General features: G+C 32.2%; 1 protein-coding gene across 3 annotated transcripts in view; it reads left to right on the plus strand.

Annotated features, from left to right (window-relative positions):
- Positions 1 to 18,584, plus strand: part of LOC111505287 (uncharacterized) — a 45,609-nt gene extending 27,025 nt beyond the window's left edge. For 2 of the 3 annotated variants that reach the window (XM_074175209.1, XM_074175207.1), the window contains 2 exons: positions 9,104 to 9,359; positions 14,188 to 18,584. In XM_074175209.1, coding sequence (XP_074031310.1) covers positions 9,104 to 9,359; positions 14,188 to 14,510 — 579 coding nt within the window. In that variant the 3' untranslated portion in view covers positions 14,511 to 18,584. Of the gene's footprint in view, positions 1 to 448; positions 1,139 to 9,103; positions 9,360 to 14,187 lie in introns of those variants that run through there. The other variant, XM_074175208.1, reaches the window with a different exon arrangement.
- The last annotated feature ends 2,827 nt before the right edge of the window (positions 18,585 to 21,411 follow it).

A 21,411-nucleotide genomic window follows, 5' to 3' on the forward strand; every position in this document is an offset into this window, starting at 1 on the left:
GCGTAATAATGACCAAATTCAACGCCAGAACCACAGTGAACAATGACTGCATGAATATTATAATAGTGGTCTGCTAGGTTGAAATGTTCATCTATTTCGAACCTTCTAAAGAGTTTCTTGCTTCCGTTAGAGGTTGAGTCTAGAATTTCAAGAACGAAGTTTTAATGATGAACGAGAACGGGAATGTTTCCTACTTATTCATCAAACTCAAACAACTGTTCATGCAGCTGCAGTTTCGTAAGAAGGTATCATCTTTCCCTACAACCGATTTCCTGGAGTCTTTGAAGTCCACTAGATACTCGTTAGGACAACAAGAGGATTGTTCCGAATTCTTGGGGTTCTTGTTAAATACTCTTCGTAAGCAAAACAATAGCAAAATCAATACTCCTGACCGCTCTGGGCTGAATGATTCCGTACAACCCATCTCGTTTTGTGTTTGTAAATCTTCTGCTGGAAAAATCCTCACTGGTTTACTTTGTGGTAAATGTTCAAGAAGTACCGAAAACTTATGTGAATTTCTGGAACTTCATCTAGCTTTTCCTAATACGACTAATAACCAGTCCGTGCAAAGCTTATTGTTTAATCATCTGAAAATGGAATTTTTAACAGGTGATGATCGACTGTATTGTCAAACATGCGCCAAACTAACTGACTGTTATAAGGAAACAAGTATAGCTGAGGCTCCAGTCAATCTAATAATAACACTGATGATTTTCAAACATGATTCAAATTGAAAATACAGAATCTACACATCCATGTATAGAGTTACTTATTTTCAAATTGATTAATCCTTCCTTTCTTTGGAAGATTCTCTCATCCATTTTTTTTTGTATCAGATGGAGTAGTAGAAAGCCAAAAACTTTCTTTCCCAAAAAATTAATCACTCCTAAAAATATAACCCTTTCAAATCAAATAAGATTCCTCATGGCTGGGATTAAATCAAATAGGTGAATGAATGTCATTACGATGTCATCGATGACATAAGCAGATCAAGCTTATTCCGTGACATTCAAAATCGTAATTCATGAATGAAGTGTGTGTATTTTCTATAATGTTATCCAATTTGGTACAGAAGAGCCTTAGGGCAAGTGTCTTAAGTCGAAACACGTGTATACCAGTTAGGGTGACAGTGTTCCATGTGAGTACAATTTATTACCATTCATTCAAAGTAGAACTCATGTGAATGATATCTGATTCTTATTCCTCCATGAATGTTCGATATACAAACTGAATAGAGAAAAGTATCTTCTGTATAATTCAGTGTTCATATAGAAGTATTTATTTCGAAAGAATTTTTTCTTTCGTGTAATTCAATGTTTATATGAAAGTAGCTGTTTCAGGAGGACTTTCTTTCAGTTTGTGTCTGAAAGTTACTTCTTTGCATGATCTACACATCCATGTATAGAGTTGCTTATTTTCAAATTGATTAATCCTTCCTTTCTTTGGAAGATTCTCTCATCCATTTTTTTTTGTATCAGATAAAGTAGTAGAAAGCCAAAAACTATCTTTCCCAAAAAATTAATCACTCCTGAAAATATAACCCTTTCAAATCATCTAAATATTATTCTATCAAATATGGGTAATTTGACTGTTCTTTTATATTGATAATTTTACTAGTGTCTCATTATTCGGTTATTTATAATTTGGAAAAAAAAATATTTAATTTCAAATACCTATTAACAAACTTAATGTTCACTGCTCATATTAATTACTTGTGTCTTGTTCATTATTTTGTTAAATTCGTATCTTCAGTTGATCTCTATTCATAGACATTAAATTTTTCTTGGGATAATGAAGACATTACAGATTCACAAGTTATCCACCAATAAACATAACGAAATATAATTTTATGAATATTGGTCTCTTCAGAGCAGTGATTCCCGAAGTAGTCCAGGTGGACCCCCAGGAATCCATGAAATACTTGTTTTTTTAATTTGTCCAACAGGAATCATTTTTGAAGGCTTTCGAAAAAAGCTCTAAGAAGTGAAAATAATTTGAGGTTTTTAGTATGAAAATTATCAGGAAATTTATGTAAAAATTAGTTTATTGATCACAGTATATCTGATACCTAAAATGATTAGGAAAGAAACATTTTTTTCATGGATTTCGTTTATTCAAGTGTCTAGAAGTTATATGAATTTTTTTTAATAATGATATTTGATGGGTTCAAATAATGTTTATTGTTCAAAGGTCCGTATCGGTCAGCGCGTGCGAGATCAAATTCAAATTTGGGATTTCTTCAGTATTTTCCGAGATATTTGCAAAAAACCAATCCCCCTTCTTTTTACTAAATTCTTCATAACTTTTGCAATATTTTCGAGCCCCTCTTGAAATTCTTTAAAAAGTTCCTGGAGGTCATTCCGAATCGAATGAGCCCTGGATCATACTTTTTGGTGTCCTTGGACAGAAGTTACGGAAAAAGGATCTTGTGACCCATTAGTGACACCTATCCATAAGGCTGGCAGGGTCTTGGATACTGAAAACTATAGGTCAATAGGAATGCTATGTGCTATTGTGAAACGGTTTGTACAGATCATCTTTGCAAGAGTGTGGAGAGATTCTGGAGTGAATATTTTTGATGATCAGCAAGGATTTGTTCTAAAAAAGTTGACATCAACAAATCTAGTAACATTCACTCATTATGTCCTCTACATCTATATTCATATCGATTTTCAGAAGGCATTCGATGAACTTTATCATGATGTGATACTGAAAAAGTTACTAGAAGTGGTCCTGATACCCGAGCACTAAAATTACTGGCCTCGTAATTGAATAACAGATACTTCAGGGTCGGATATGAGGGTAATTGTTCAGAGAAATTTGGCGCAAACTCTGGAGTCCCTCAAGCATCAAACCTGGATCCATATTCTCATATTTATTGATGATCTAACTTGAAATTGGAAGTACTTTGAGTGTTTGTTATTTGAAGATGACCTTGACAGATTGAGGATTCAAAAGAGTGTGTCAACTTGCAGGAGAACATCAATAGTGTCCATCGATGTAGTGTAACAAATGAGCTCTCGTTCAGTTCAAATGTTTTGTTATGTATTTTTTGTGTATATATTAGCTCAGAAATTGGTTTCGAAAAATGAACTGTTGGAAAATATTCTGAGTTGGGTGATATCCGTTATTCCCAAAAATAATGGAGAAAGAGAAAACAATAGTTAAAATTATGTCAAGAATAAGAACATTAAGGGATACACTACAAAAACACACTTTTGTCTATTTTCCACTATATTTCTTTGTTGTTGACGGGTCGACCGGTCAACAATAAAGAAATATAGTGGAAAATAGACAAAAGTATGTTTTTGTAGTGTATCCTCAGTGAACATGAATTTCCACAAAATAAACAAGTCGTCAATCGAAGAAGAGAAAACACTAAGGGACTTACTTTGATTCCTCGTGGTCGTCCGCTTGAAGAGTAGCGTTGGAAAGGTACATTTCTGAGGAGTGGATTCGGGGAGCTCCATTGAAGGAAATCTTCACTCACGAAACAAAACACTTTCAATGTCCAAAAAATATATTAGGCGTTATTTTCAATGACAATTACTTCGACATGAGCACCGGAGTTCATTCCGTTGGATGATTAAATTCGATATATCGGACAAATATGTTTCTTGGTAATAATATGTTTCTTGTTTTTTTTGCCTTTCAGAAGGTCAGGAACGTCTCTTGTGGGTGGAACGTTGCTTTGGCCCCTCAATGCTCGATACAGCTCAAAATATTTATATTTACAAAATAATTCAAACTAAATTACCAATTGAGCTTACCCAAACATGTCTTGTACCCAAACATTAACTAAGACACTATACGATTACTAGATGAGTATAAAAATCATCCAGGGTAGAGACTGTCAACCATTTGGGTATATACTATGACTACACATCTCAGGCACTACAAATAATGGGACTACTACACTATGTAATAGTTTGATCACACCCAAACTCGAATATGGGGCTGTAGTGTGGCATCCTTCTCCTATGGTTCACAAAAATAGTTTATAAAAAATTCAAATAAGATTCCTGGTATATTTATATAACCAAAAATATAAAGTATACCCGGACTTTAATACAGTTAGATCAGTAGCACTTCGAAATGAATTTGAAATAACCATTCTAGAAAATAGAAGACAGACAAGTTTAATGTGTTACAAAATATTTCATCTCACATCTCAAATCTTTGCCCAAAGAGAGAATTCTCAAGAGGACAACAAGAATTATTCAGTTCTTTGACGTAGCCTAAGTATCAATGAATAAGTATTCATTCATCATTACAATGATCAAAACAACAAACAACTTCCTTTTAATGTCAGATATCAACTATGTTATCTCTCCCAAAAAAGTTTATTTATAATTTGTATCACTTTTTTTTCATTACATTAAAGACTTATAAGTAAGATTCACTTATATATCAAAACGATACATTCTCGGATATTCAATACATTTCGACAGGCGTACCTCAGGGATCAGCACTCGGGCCTCTGTTGTTCATTTGTTTTATCAATGATCTTCCGACTCACTGTTCTGCTGTTTCTCTATCGATTGTATATGCAGATGATAACAATCTTGTTATATCATAAGCTCCCCTGGAGCAATCATATGGAACTGAACATCAACTGAAAAGCACATTCTCTCTTGAAACTGGTATATTCAAGTCTTATTCAGTATGTCATCTGCTATGAAATAATTCATTGGTACATCCAAGGTACAAGAAACTTTCTCCATTCAAAGAAAAAACAGTTAATGATGGCGGTACGCCTGAGAGAACACTGCAAAATTGTTATGATGACAACCATGTTTGTTTATATACATACCACTGCTTTGTCTATGTGAGGAAAAATATTACTAATATTTCTTCTTATGGAAACTCTCATGACTATCGTACTAAAAGTAAATATAAACTACCTTAACCATTCACTAGATCATCAGTGTCGCAAACTCATCGGGGATCGATGGGTGACAGGCCCTATAATGCTCTTGATGACGATATCAAATCTGCCCCTGGCTTACATTCCTTTAAAGCTAAGCTGCAAAATCAACCTGTACTGAAAGCACACTACTCCGTTAACGAATGTCTGCAGGAATGAAAATCTTCTCACCGATTGTTTGAACAAAAACTGCTGCTTTTAACATGTTTTTGAGTATAATGGTGCTAGTAATTGTAATTTGTGCATACTTTCCTGTTCACTAGTACTATTCTTATATTTACAAATACTTCTTTTTGACTGTGACAGTCTAGTAATAATTTTAATTTTAATGGTAGGTTGATTGGTGTCTGTCTTTGTTAAGCACATCGCCGTGTTACCTGAGTTGTTATGTTACAATGTAGGCTCCTGTATAGTAATTAAACACTTCTTTAATTAATACATTGATTGATGAGAACTGATAAGAAACTTTGCTCCTGACTCTCCTGAACAATTTCCTGATGAAGAAATAGTAGTTTAATGGTATAAAAAATTTTGAACTCATGTCAAATAATTTTTCATTCATTTACTTTTTATTGTCCAACAGAGGCCAAAACTAATGTCGAAGATTTTTGGGACGATATACCACTTTGAATCGGGAATTTAGCTTCGAGTCTTCCATCTACTTTTCTTATAAACAAAAAATTATATAGATTTCTACATAGTTCAGTTTCTGGTGAAATTTCGATGGTAAAGATCGATTCATAGTTGAGTTTTGTATCAATAGATGGCAAAAGCGAGCAAAGATAAGCTGTATGGATGACGCTATAAGTTGAATATTAAAATCATTGAAATTAATCAGTTGAGTCTTAAATATACCTAGTTCATGTGAGTATGAATCATGATTCCGATAGAACTTGTTGATGAAATTTAGTGATTTAAATCACCAATTTCATTGATCATACTTTGTTGCCTTTCGCCATCTAGTTTTGGCTGTCTGAAGGCAACCGCTATTTGTATATCAAATACGTGGGTATTTCTTTCTCATGCATCGCATTCAATTCGAAAGGCTATCTATAGCCTTCGCATGGCAAGACCTTTGTATAAGAACCTCAGGTATTAAGAATGTGAAATAACATTCTTTTGTACAATATTCAATGAAACAAAATCGGACCTAAAACTTAAGCCATGCTAGAAGCATACGTATATGTATAGCTTGATTTTAGATAAAAATTTTGATGAGACAGTATAAACTTAACTGTTGAGTTCAAAAGTAAGTGCGAAATATTAAATAACAAAATTGTCCCAAAGAAACTTTCTCCTGAAGTTTTTCATTCAACTGCAGAAAATTCCTTGTTAATTATTGGCATTAAAAGTATTACTATTTATTAAGTCACTGACTGTTTCGGAGTACCTGCTAAAGAGCCAATTTGCTCTTGTTCATTCATTTGGTTAAAGAAGGTAAATACGATTTTATTCATGTCATCTACAAATGTTCGTACGGATTTTCTGCAATTCTGCACAGTCGTTTCAAATATGTTCTTTCTGGTTCCCCTGTACTTGTTCTGGAAGGCACAGCAAATGAAATTGAATCAGTTATTGCTTCAATAAAAACGACCGCTATTTTAGCTTCCATATTCAGAAATACAGCATTCAACAACCGTTCAAGGAATGATACTCTGAAGGAATTCGATTTTCAATTAGCGGAAGTCATCGACTTTATGTTGATGATAGACACTACCGTGCAATGATGAGTAGACAAACATCCCGAAACTGGTCTTCAAGTGTGTTTCAATAATTGAAAATCTATTGCGGCAGTATCGCCAACAGCATATGCAGGAATAATTTCAGTGAAGAATCCTGCACTGACACCTGTGGGATATAATCCAACGCCCTTCGTGGTATTAGCCAGGAGAGTAGTTGTTTTCTGATAGGTGTCAGTTCATTACCCTACACTGTAGTGAAATGAGATAGGTCTGAATATATTATTCTTTCAGATGATTTGAATTTTCTTCAATGACAAATGAATATTACATTTATAAGTAGTACCAAATTATTTCTCCAATAATACGTTTGAATTCAGAATCCAATGTATTTTGCTTGTAATAGTGTCAGTGTTAGAGTAAGGATTACAGTTTATTATTTTCAAGAACCAATGCACAAGAATATTCATCATATCGTTTTACTATATCACACAAGTATGTGCATTTCACTCAAGTGCTGAATGATGATAGCAAATGAGCTCCTCCTATCTTCATTTAGCGAATTTGGACACGTTTCAAAACCCTTTTAAAATAAAGTTCTGATAATTGTGAAAATTATACAGTGTTTCGATTTTCCAATCATAGTGAACATTAGTTTTAGTAAAACATCGTTATATCAGAAAATATTTTACTGGATGTTTGAAGTCATAACTATGCACAAACTAAAGGTCTGTTGTAGAATTCATTGAAGGTATCTGGTTATATCAGAAAATATTTTACTGGATCTTTGAAGTCATAACTATGCACAAACTAAAGTTCTGTTGTAGAATTCATTGAAGGTATCTGACCTTGTAGACCAACCTGCAGCCGGAAGAATGTGTTATATGTTCATCCCCGATCTATTCGCTGCTGATGAAGCAGTGTACTTTGCTGTGTACTTTGCTGTGTACTTTGAAAATGGCAGTATCCACGCCACTTTACCACAAAACCTCTTCCATTCATCTGCTCTGAGTTTGTGACGTGGCAGGGTGGAGAAGCTTTTTAATTGTCAAAATAAAATACTCATTATTTTTTTTTTCAAAGATTTTTTGTTTTCCCGATATAGTATAAGATGGTGGAGGCTAGACATAGGTAGTTCCGGTTTTTCCCTGAATAATGAAAATTGTAACCTTGGTTGTGGATTTTTAGGTTTGGAAGTTTCAAGGATGTTTGTTATACGCATTTCAATTCTATCTTTCAGAATGAGAATATTCAATAAACGAATAGTGCTTAATGTCTGGACCCTTTGCGCAGAGGCTAAAGCTAAAAGAAGTGTTAACTTAAAAGTTAATTTTCTCAGATCCAAAGACTCTAGTGGAAATAGACTCTAGAATAATGCTCCAGAACTGGTTCTGAGTCCCATATTTCCTTGTATTTGAGGAATGTTGGTTCATTTCTAAATTAGATTTAGAATTTATGGAAGAATAGTTTGCTCTTTTTTCCATTTCGCTATTCAGGAATTCTAAGATATTTTCAGTTTCTGGGTGGAATATGATATTTTTTTCACAATTGCAGAAGGCTCAATGACGCTGTCATGGTGTCTTTAACTAATGTAAGAATGTGCTTTCGTCTGAAGGCTTTCCTGATAAAATGGCCACCCCCAGGATAAGCTGCCTCCAAAGCGGGTGGGGTTTTCTGAAAGGCGACATAAGTACTGAAGGTTTTTGCACAAATATGAAAATATCAGAAACAATCATGGATTCTAGTTTGGGAAACCATGGTTGTGATTTCCACATTGGAACAACTACAATGACTTCTTCATTATCGTTCTCTATTTTTCTGAGAACTTTTGAAATCAGTGAGAAAGGTGGATATATATATATATATATATATACATGTATATATACATATATATATGTATATATACATGTATATATACATATATATATATATGTATGTATATATATGTATATATACATATATATATATATATATATATATATATATATATGTATATATCCATATATATGTATATATATATATATATATATATATATATATATATATATATGTATATATATTTATATATATATATATATATATATATATGCTTTAAAATTTTTCCATGTAAATTCTCAAGAGTTGTCATACTTGAATTCATTTCCGAATACTATGGATTCCACTGCTTCATTATCAGATCAGAAAATCGAATCGGCTTTTTGAAATCGTGAGGGCAAAATGCACAGGGGTTGAGAAAAACTCAGAAGCTTCGAAACAATCCGAAGTTTCGAATAATAAACTTGAGATTATCAGCTTCCTACGCTGGATATGAAAATATACACTTTATTAAAAATGCCATATATTCCAGATGTACAATATTATTTTGGTAGCTGTAACTGAGGTATTCTAAGTAGCAGAAATATATTTTTTATAATGCAATGAACGGCAAGTAACTGTACTATAAAACGTTCTTCTTTCATTGTTAGAGTCACATGTTCAATACCCATTCAATTTACAGGAACGTGTTCTCCGATACATCGATGGCTTACCCCATAATTTGGATCTAGGCGGCGGTCTGAAGATAAAAGCAAACCATGATCAAGAACACGACAGAACCTCCAGACAGCAATCTACGATTGTTTTGCCCGATGATCCAAAAGACAGAGAAGATGCCCTCAATGATGCACTCTTGGATAGACTCACCGAATACGCAAAAACACATACGCTGGAGTTTAGATTTCTTGATGAGAGTGTCAATGAATCTGCAGAAGAAGGTAATTGAGAGGATAGCAAAATTATATGGATGAGGTGAAGGGTGATAATGAAATATGACATTTTTCATGAACATTATTTACTGTTTTCCCATCATTATATATGAATTGAAAAAATTGATGAATGAATCAATCGAATACATGCTAGTAAATGAACTGGAAGATATGAATAGAAACCCGAGGAACATACAATGATTTGAATGAATCACGTGCTGTTTACTGTGATATATTTTCTAATGCTGATAATAAGCTAATATATTTTCTTCACAGCACATTCTGTCAGATCATTCCTCTCATTTCTTGACTCTATTTTGAATCAATATCATTCCATGTATTATTTTTCAGCAGGAAAATAAAAGTCTTCTGAATTCTCTATTTCGATAAATTGTAAAAATCTGTCACGTTTTTGAAGGGAAGGTTTCAGGTCTGTCTCAAAACCATGTAATTTTTAATATATGTTCTTTCAAAAACAGAACAAGTACCTCTATCGACTAACTGACTTACCAAGTATGCAGTTTCGAATTGATATATTCAGGAGATGGTTGCTGTGAATTTTCAAATCAAACTCATGGATTGTTTCGACTTGTGAAAGGTGTACAGGTTAGGTTGGGTGTAGTGTGAGAAGTTTCTATTTGACCCTACATTGCAATTTGCAAGTTTACCAAGTGAGCCCAGCTTCCTAAAAAAACTGATTGGCTCATTTGTAAAATCTTAGATAGGGGCTGCATTCTTCAACTTTGAAAAAAATTTAAATTATATTTTAATGCTTAAACTACGATTTCGAAAAAAAGTCATTTTCAGAATTTCTTTCATCCAAAGTTCTCAAAATTGAATTTTTCCAGCGCTCTTTATGAACATGACAAACTACAGAAATACACACCTGATGTTTTACGATAATTTCCTTCTAGCCGATGAAATGATGAAAAAAATGAAGGTTAGGTCAGTAAAAAAAATTTACAGCGATAAAACGCTTTCCAACAGCAATAAAACTGACACCCTTTCAGCCTATTCTCAAAAAAGCAAGAAACATCTTTCAAGTGACTAGAGACCAGTCGCTTTGCTATTAGTGATATCAAAAATCATGGAGAAAGCCGTAAACCTCCATATCCTTGAATATTTGGAAGACTTCAACATCATGAGCCTTTCATCAATATGGCTTTTTGTTTGAAGGTGATTGACAATGTTTCATGATGAATTTCACTAGTTCGGACTTCCATTGTCTACTATATAAAATGATTTGAAATCCCTGAAACAAATATAAAAGAAGAATTGAAAATGAATAGCTGAAAATAACAATTATATTAACCAAAATGAACCTGAAATGAAATAATAGTAAAATAAAATACTAGTAAAAATAAAACAATTGAATAAATGAAAATGAAGAAATGAAAAAAGAAAATAAAAATAAAAAGTGGAGAGATTTCAAGTCACGTTAGTTCACGACGTTTCGATTGTTAGTGTCTACAGTCGTCTTCGGGTGATGACTGGACTGATTCCTCCGAGAGATAACTATTTATAGATCGTTCGAGTACTTTCACTTATCCCCGCTTTCCATTTTCCGCTTCACTGGTTCCGTGGGAGATGACCGTTTTGGCGGGAGTTGGCCATTTTTCGCTTGATGATGGGTTTCCATATGTTGCGTATTTCTACGCTGGTTTGGCTGAATACGTTGTTGCACGAAATGTTTGCGGCTTCTTTGAATTTTCTCCTAAATCAATGTTCCTCTCTGTGGGACCACTCCACGTTATTCCATATGAATTTAGTCTCCAGCTTTCCAGCTATTCAAATCCGACGTGGATCACTATTTTCGCACAGGCACAGCTCTCAGAGCGCCTTAAGAATTTTCCTGTTGTGCTTGTATTTTAACCTCAAAAAAATGAAAATAGTCACATAATTGTATTTGTATACTTTGGACAAAGTTGGCAGGATGGAAATATGCCCTATCTCATTGGGACTTGTAGGTGAATTAGCTTTAGCGATAGGTATTACAAGCCCCTCCTTTAATGATTTGGGAAATTCCCCATTTGCAGCACAATAGTTCACTGAGTGGGTGATATAGAATATAATGAAAGGACACATTTACCGTTGTCAATTTGGTGAGACCCACATGCTAATGCTACTGTATTCATCTGCAGTGTCGTATGAGGTATCCTTTCATTCGTGACGAGCTGGAAGTTGAGCTTCTGCTCAAAATTAGTTCCAAGAGTGTTCTGATATAGATGAATTAGTGTCTCTCTACTTTCGTAAAAGTACTGACAATTCGTATAAAATGGTAATAAACTTCATTTTCTGTCGTATGAAAATCAATTTTTACTATTTCCCATTATACAAATATCACCGAGAACTTTTCGTTCTTCTTTAAAGTTTTCATTTTTGATCTTTCGATCGAGATATACTTTCTTTTCTATATTTTAGCATTTAATTCTTCAGATTTTTTTACAATTCTCAGTGAACTTCATTTTTATTTGTTTTATCCCATTACCAAAGAATAATCTTCACTTTGAAGATTTTGGTGATAAAATCCAGTGATTCATTACTACACCAAAGGTTCCAAACAGTGCATTACATAAAAAAAAAATCACAAAACGTGTTTATGACTGATGTTTTTTTTCGCACTGCACATCGATTATAAATTTAGTGATTAAGTGATCGGAAATGTTGGCGTCGTAAACTCTAATCTTGTTGAAAAATGATTATTCGTTCATAATAATAATATATATTATTGAGATTGAATTGGGGCTGATACGTATTGGCTCCTGTATTATCTGTTTGAATCCAATTCCCTCTGAGGTATTGTCGGAGTTCATTAAATTTATATTAAAATCACCGAGGCAAATAATATCACTGCAAGCAAGCACGATTTCATCTACAAAAATATTTGCGTCAAGCTGAGGTGGCCATGTAATCACCCCCATCACAATTTTTTCGCAGTCAATTTGTGTCGAAACCCTGAGTTTTTCGCAAGTATGGTTAGTCGTAAATTGACTGAGTATCTTTATTGTGGAAATTGATGGTTTACATACAATCTTATTCCACCAGCAGCCCTTGTAGCTCTATCCTTGCGAAATATTCCAAAACCGGGGATATATCAATGTTGTCATGAGAGCCAAGTTTCTGATGGACCTTGAAAGTCATGATCATCATCAAGAGTCGAAAATGTTATATCAAAAAAGAGAAATGAAAATTTCTATGTTTTTTACCACTTTTATTTGTAATTAACGTTACTGCAGTTTCGTCCTATATGGACATTTTCGAACTTAAACAATAAAAACATAACGTGTTACAAATAAAAGTGGTAAAAAACATAGAAATTTTCATTTCTCTTTTCATCATGATCTCCTACCACATAGTAATGGCTACATCAATTAATTTATTATATCAAAAAAAATTGGCACTGATAACCTAACATTTATATGGGCAATATTAATTCTCCCAGACATTCTAAAACAAATTTGTGATGAACATACAAGAATGAAAAGTAGTTATGGTTGATTCCATCAAGACAAGAAAACATTCAAAATGTATTGAAATTAATAAACAAAAGTTGTCGTCAGTTCAAATCTAATGGACTTCCACTTTGCTGCTTCGTGTTTTTGGGATGTAATGAATTTTCGTTCCCTTTCTTTTCTGGGTGTACCTCATTTCTGGTTCGATAATTTCATCAGTTCCTAGTACCCGAAATTGAGGAGGCTGCAATATGTTTTTTTTTTGCACAGTTGTATTTTGACTCGCTAATATTCTGATCTCCTTCTAGTTTCGGTAGATCATCCACAATGAACACAATGGGTGTCCCCTTCAATTTAGGCTGTTTTTTGCTGTTTGGCAGTTTTGTGATGGCGAACTGAAAATTTCTGTTTTCATCTTTGTTCATGAGATGCGTCATTACCTATAGCAACTCCAGTACCTTTCAGTTTTCTCATGTTTCTGAATAAATTTCGGTTTTTCAAATATGAAACAAATTCAAGAACAACAGATGATCTGAAAAAGTTTCGATTTGATAGATGTTGTTGATATTTTGTTAAACCAATTTGATGCCAAAGAGGTTATTGAGAGGTCGAGTAGTTTCCTCTAGGAGATTTGTTCCATTCGCAATATTCATACAATATTATTCCATCGTGCTTTTTTCTCCAGAATTTTGATTTCGTTTTCGAAGGTTTCAATTTTTTTCACGTTTTCCGAGACATATCTGAAGACTTAATTATGTTTTTCTTTGTCATTTGTGTTGAGTTCATAGTTTGAATCAGCCTGTCCAATTCTGAAGACATAAAATATTTAACAGCTTTATCTTAATCAGTCTTCACGAACTTTGTATTCATGGTCGTGGTGGAGTTAGTTAGCAAAGAATTTAGTTATTTGAAAATATGTTAGGCAAAAACTGGTCCACTTTTTTCACTTAAATAGTAGTCCTTGGACTGCGAAATTGTTCTTTGATATGAATCATCTGATCTATTATTTCCTGATTATAAGTAATATAATTCCGATCTAGATCAGTTCATAGACTATGCACTATTGACGTCAACAGACAAGTTCACTTTACGAAATAATTATTGTATTTCAATGTTAAGGTAATTTCATTGGAGAGTAACCATTATGGACTAATGGACTAATGCGGATATTTTGTACTCTGTTCATATATTTGAAAATTTTAGCTGTAATATTTGTATTTTCAAATATATGATATTTTTGAAATTTCTTGTTACTCAGTTGATGGTATTTTTTTCATATCGATACACTCACCTGGGGATATCAAGAAATAATATTGACCTGATCATTTTCTCAGACGAATTGCAATTTTTTGGTAATATCACCATCTCCATGTATATTATTTCAGGGAGAAAAAAGAAAGGCGGAGGCGGTGGAGGTGGTATGCGTCTTCGACCGATGATGATGTTACTGCAATTGAAAGCAGCTGCACTTGGAGCCATAGCTCTTAAGTTTATAGCCCTGATAGCATTCAAAGCACTCCTCGTGGCTAAAATAGCTCTAACTATAGCAGGCATTGTAGCTTTGAAGAAGTTGGTGGAACAAAAGCATCATTCGTCAACATACGAAGTCGTAGCTCATCCTCATTATGAAGATCACAGCCATTTTGATAGGTCCTTCAATCAAGATTTGGCGTATAAGGGTTATAGTGGTACCAGAAGTATTCACTGAATAAAAATGTTTCTATGAAAGGAGAGTTTTACACACGAAAAACTTTTGTGAATAGAAAAATATAACGTGTACATCGTTTGTGCAGAGAAATCGCACAGTCTGAATGGAACCTACATTTTAATTTATATTTATTTATCACCTAGAAACCAATATTATCGAAATATTAGCCTATTATTTCGAAAATATATTAATTTTTTTCCATTGTTCAAGGATATTCCAGGTGATAGGATTCTTGTTGGAATACTTTATGGTAGTGAAATGAAATTTACGAAAAGTTGATTCATTTTCGAGATACAAACTTCAGCTTAATTCACTCAACAGGCTGACTGCAACATCTGCTTCCACTGTGAATTTTCGTTCTTTAGAAAATAATTTTTGAGATTGACTTCAAAGCAGATATGAAATTTTATATTCTAATATTGTGAATTCCAAATCGAGTAAGGAAAATTGATTTTTGTTGGAATATCAGATGAACATTGTTGAAATGATGATATTATGAAAAAAATTGAAAAATCAATAATCAATGTCTTTAAAAGAAAAAAATTATTGATTTTCATCGGAGTCATCAGTTCTGCAAATCATGACAATCACCGTTTTTCAGGAGAACAAGATTTGAACTGAGAAGTACATTCCTGATATAGACAGAAACTGAATATTTGTAAATCTCACTAGTAGTTCGACGTGAGATTTTCACTGTAAAAATTTTCACAAAAACTTCTACAAATGTTCTGCATTCTCAAACAGGAATAATAGGTGAAAAATTAATTGGTTCATCATTCCTGCTTGAGGAAGCAATTGTATAGCTGTTTATCATTTAAATCTGACAGTAGATAGTTTTTCCATCAAGTATCGGCCAGTTATTTTCATTTTCTCTAAATATTTATGAAACAGATTTTAATTATATCCCTGAACCGCTCTTGGTGAATTTTCGTGATTGAAGAAGAATGCAACATCAAATATAGTAATTGAATATTACTGGAGTTTTATCCCAACACCAAACAGTTATTCTCAACACCTCAATACGTGTTTCAATCACCAAATGATCATTTTCACCAGTTTGATCTTCCTCTTGAAGATGCTCACTTGCTGATGGAAACACTTGTCGAGGTGTTGAAAATAACGGTTTGGTGTTGAGATGAAACTCCAGTAATATTAATTACTACACCAAAGGTTCCAGAAAATTACAAATTAAGATGTTATTGTTTCCTATTTCATTCAATTCATAAATATTCGAAAAGGTTTCCATCTTCTTAATGATAATTCAGTCGCAACAGGTGATTCATGTAACGTTTCCAAATGAGGATGGTATCTGGAAGATGAAGAACAAAAAGATATTCTGCTCAATCGATTCAACTTTGATCACAGACACCGAATTTGAATAAATTTTTTGAAAATCGTTTCAAGTATATTCACTCACTTTCATCCTCAGCCGATTTTCTGAACTTCAATTCGTATTTATTTAATTTGCATTTTTTTTTAACAATAACTTAATTTCACCTATCAAATTTTATTTTGACGAAGCTTAGATAAATACTAAACATATATTTCATTTGATGAATCTAGAAAATTTGAATGTATACTTTGCCATAGTCTCTCGGAAGTTGTACTGCGTATTATGGGTTACTTTTGGGCTTCAACTTTTGATTTCATAAAATGCAGAACCATCGCAAACAAACATTTCCATATACAATATACATATAAAATATATTCAAGTAGGTGATTCAACAGGCTTTTTCAATTTAATGGAAGCATTTTTCAATACTTCATTCTGTAATATTGCATGATTAATCTTTTCATTTTCGATTCCATCTGTCACGGGATGAAATTAACGCTCTTATGGATATAATGAAATCCTGCGTATTTGGATTTTAGGATAAAAGAATATTTATATTTCTCTTACGAACGCGAAGAACTTTCATATTTTTATCCGACATTTTTTAACTGATATCGTTAAAATCGTGACACACACGTGATTTCATATAACAATGTAGCATGTTGCCTTTTGATAATTATTGGTGAAACATTCATCCTATTTAATTTATAACAATCAGGATGGATTTCATAGTGGTCCAATTTCCGCTCATTGGTATTCAGTTTTGTAGGATTTATTATTTTGATGCATGCAGCACAAATAATTTCGATCACAAAATTCACCACAAAATGTAATATTGGTTTGAGGGTGAAATCACTGACATGAAACACTGACATGATTCTTGCTTGCTTCTTTGCTACAGGAGTAGCAAAGAAGCAAGCAAGAATCAATATAGTTGTTTCTCAGTTGATTCATTTATACTTCATTTCACAGAAACAATTTGTTTTAATGAAATTATGTTTTCAAAACACCTCTATTCTGCATCGAGATGATTTTCACATCATTCTGCGTAATATTATTTTATTGGATTGAATATTTTTCTAAATACCGTATCTTATTCGATGTTTCGTTGGATTCAATGATATACTGAATATCTTTCCTTGATCGCTATCGAAACTATTTTGAATAGTTGGTCTTAAAAATAATTGGAGTTTGGATATAATTCAAAACTCCCTATGAACTGAAATTGAAAAATATCGCAATGAACTGTTCATCATGAACTTCAAATTACATAACTTATTTTTGTGAGACTGTTTTAGAGTTGAAATCATCAATGGAATTCTTTGGTTTCATGATCCCTCTATGAGAAATGGAGTTTCAATGTAAATTTAATGAATGTCGTAAACGGCTCAAATCTCATAGTATCATCAATCATTCCAAATATCTCAAAATTAATTCAATATTTACAGAATAGTTTTCCATATATAAATTGATGGATGTAGCCATTACTACGTGGTGTGAATTCATAATGAAGAAAAGAGAAATGAAACTTTCTATGTTTTTTATCACTTTTATTTGTAACTAACGTTACTGCATTTTCGTCCTATACGGACATTTTCAAACTTATACAATTTATTTCTCTTTCCTTCATTCTCCATATATCACTACCATTTCTTCATAACAATGTAAGAAACAAACAAAATATTGTTTCATACATTTCAGAAAATTTTCATTCTTCTATAAGTTTCTTTTCAATAATTTTATTTAATTTGTCTGATTAACTATGTGACAGTCAAAATTCCACCTATTATAATGGTTCAGCTCCACGAAACCTTGTATTGAATATACAATATTTTTCCAAAAGTAGGTAATTGAACTGAAGATTATTTTATGAAAAGTGGTGAGGTGGGACGAACCATCTTGGAACGTATGCAAAGTCTGAAGCAGAATTCCGAAATAGAGCGCGTGATTCTCAGGGATATTTGTTTTATTCACCGCACTTAACTGCAGTACTCAGGTGTGAGACGTTTCAAAATAATTCGTCTGATGTACTGCTTATAGCACTATGCTTCTGTACTACTTGATGTGATTATAAAGATGATGAATTTTGCTAATAAATGATATTGATGATAATTACATTTTTTTTCGAAACAATAGTGAATCAGACGATTTAGTTTCAATTTAGATATCATAACTCACATATTTCATTTGATTCATTCGAGTTTATGACTGATATGAATTTATACATAGACTTTATATCATGTTGTAGATCACGTATTTTGAGTATTTTCATACTTTTATTATTTGGGTTCTTTCAATTATTCATGAATTTATTGATATCACATATTTTCCTCATATTGTAGATAATATCACATAATCACTAATCTATTTTCATTTATTTATTTCACTTAGGAACTACTACTGATTCAATTATGTGACAGTAATTTTATTTATTATTAACGGTTGTATGGTATATATTCTATGATAATATGTGTTAATGACTCCCTGAACAAGACTTTTCTTCAAACCATGCCATTGAAATCTGAATACTTCATCTCAGTGATATTGGAAATATGCAAACTTACTATTTGAATTAGAATTTAACTATTGTAATTTTTCAAGTTTTTTAAGTTTCTACATCTTCTTTAAAAACTTTCGTAATTTCTTCCATTTATACTATAAATCCTAATTTTGTTATAAACATAATTATTACTATGAGTTTCAGAATGCTCGTATACAATGTAAATGAAATAAAAATTTATTGACGAAATTCGCATTTTCAATGAATTGAAATCAGTATTGCTAATTCACTACTGATTATTTTATATGGTTTGGCAATGTGTACGCATAACATGCCTGCAAGCAAAGGATCGCGACTAATCATTGTGCATTGCGGAGGAGGTAAAGGGTTCCGAAATCTTTGAAATTATGTGAAAAAAACTTAAGAACTGCAATATTGATTATCATAAGAACATGGAAGCTGATATTTTCGAAGAATGGTTTGAAAACACATTGATCCCAAATTTGGATGCAAAAAGTGTGATAGTTCTTGACAACGCTTCCTATCATTCGCGACAGCTCATCAAAGTACCGGGAAAAAAATTCGAGGAAAGATGAAATACGAAGTTTTTTAATGGATAACAATTTGTATTTTGAAGATTGCTATACCAAAAACCAACTATTTGAAGTTTCACAGACAAAACCATTTGAAAAAGTGTATGCCTTTGAGATTATTGCTGAAAAGTATGGACACACTATACTGAGACTTCCACCCTATTTTTGTTTTCAATCCCATCGAGTTGATTTGGGAAAATTGAAAGAAAGCATCAGGCGTAAAAATAATTTTCCAATATTTGATGAGATGGTAATAGAGGTAATTGAAGAAGGAGTGCCTAATATTACTGAAGGAGGCTGGTAGAAAAGGATTAAAAAAGTAATTTCAGTTGAAAAAAGACTATATGGAGATTGGACACTTCCATATCAATGATGGAAATGAATTCTTCATTGATTTAAATGACGACAGTGATAAAATAGCATCTAGCTTCGGATACAGGTTCTGTACTATTAGCATTTTATAATTGATCTAACAATCTGGGTCACAAGATCCTGTTTTTGGAACTTCTTTCCAAGGGCACCGAAAATGATGATCCAGGGCTCATTCGATTCGGAATGATCTCTAGCCACTTTTTGAAAAATTCCAAAAGGAGCTTGCAAAAGTTATAAACAATTCAGTGAAAAAGAAGTTTCTTTGGTTTTTTGCAAATATCTCGGAAAATATCAAAGATATACGAAACATGAAAAAAGATCCTTGAAGAGGAGGACTTTCCTAAAAAAATGTTTCACCTTCCGGAACTCTATCAACCAATCTTTATAATTTCAATTTAGAGGCGAAAATAGCGCTAAAAGCGGGCGATGCGCTATCCGCACACGTTGACCTACACGAACCTTTTAACAATAGACATTATTTTAATCCATTAAATATATATTATTATTGAGAAGAAAATTCACATACCTTCTTGACACTTGAATGAACGAAAATCCATGAAAAACAATTTTTTCCGTGATTATTTCATTAGATATATTTTAATTCATTGAATAATTTTTACAAGTATCAAATTTACAGAAAGACTCAATATTCAAATTTATTCGTATTCTTATTATTTGAAGTTACATAAAAACGATTTTTCATAATTCTTAGCTCCATTTGTTTGAAAAATTATTATAAACAAATGTATTGCTTATGAGATATTTGAAATTTGTTTGGAGGGATTTTCATCAGTGATGAATATTATGGATTTCAAAAACAAAATCGTTTGTAAAAAATTTTTTTATTGCTAAAAAACGCATTTGTTGATTACCAATTTTTTTGCTACTAAATATGTCATAACGTGTTAGAAATCACACGTTGAAAGGTAAGACCTCGTTAGTCCTTAGCTCGCACAAGTTTCTCAACTTCTGAGAGTTGTCGTTCGTATGGGGGCGACAGCTGATTAACGGAAAAACAGATTTCAAAACAGATTTTAAAACAGAAATATGAATTTTGAAGAAACATTCCTGCTGAATCATTGATATTATGAAAAAACTTTTTCTTTATTTATTTAATAAACAATTTGTTTTGAACGAATTCATCTTCACGATATATATTTTAATACTTTCAAAAACCAAAAACAACCATGTGTCACTTTTTGTGTACAAAAATTATTCTGTATTTTTTGTAAATTTGTTTTATAATAAATAAAGAAAAAAAAATTACACAAAAAGTGACACACGAGAAAAACATTTTTACAGAAAAAGTTACACATAGCTGTTTTTGTTTTTCTTTGGTAGTATTGGAAAAAATATATCGTGAAAATTAATTTGTTTTAAACAAATTGTTTATTGAATAAATAAAGGAAATATAAATTGAAAAAATTTTTTCTTCAGAATATCAAAGAGAAATAGAAATTATGATTTTTGAAAAAAAAACGTTTCTTTATATTCATATTAGGTAGCAAAAAAATTCGTAATCAACAAATGCGTTATTAGGCAATCAAAAATTTTTTTAAGAAACGATTTTGTTTTTAAAAATCATAATATTCATCACTGATAAAAATCCTCCCATCATAAATTCAAATATCTTATAAACAATACATTCGTTCATTACAATTGTTTAAACAAATTCAGCTAAAAATTATGGAACATCATTTTTATATAACTTCAAATAATAAAAGTACGAATAAATTTCAATATTGCTTCAATTCAATTTTTCAGTTTTTAATAACAAAGTGGAAAATCAAAATATTTCAATTTTTTCAACTGAAATCTTCTTTGAAGGCTTTCAATAAAAGCTTCAAGAAGTGAATAAAATTTGAGGTTTTATCAGGGTTTTCATGTAAATTTAATACTTGTTTTCTATTGATTTTCGTTTATTCAAGTGCCTAGAAGTTATGTGAATTTTTTTTCCTTAAAATGATATTTAATGTGTGAAAATAATTTTTATTGTTCAAAGGTCCGTATCGGTCAGCGTGTGCGGGATGCGCATCGCCCGATTTCAGTCCTATTTTCGCCTCTAAATTGAAATCATAAATATATGTCATAGAGTTCCGCGAG

The sequence above is a fragment of the Leptinotarsa decemlineata genome, unplaced genomic scaffold, assembly GCF_025532065.1.
Source record: "Leptinotarsa decemlineata unplaced genomic scaffold, Ldec_3_MD MMD2_tig00000882_RagTag_RagTag, whole genome shotgun sequence".
Classification (NCBI taxonomy): domain Eukaryota; kingdom Metazoa; phylum Arthropoda; class Insecta; order Coleoptera; family Chrysomelidae; genus Leptinotarsa; species Leptinotarsa decemlineata.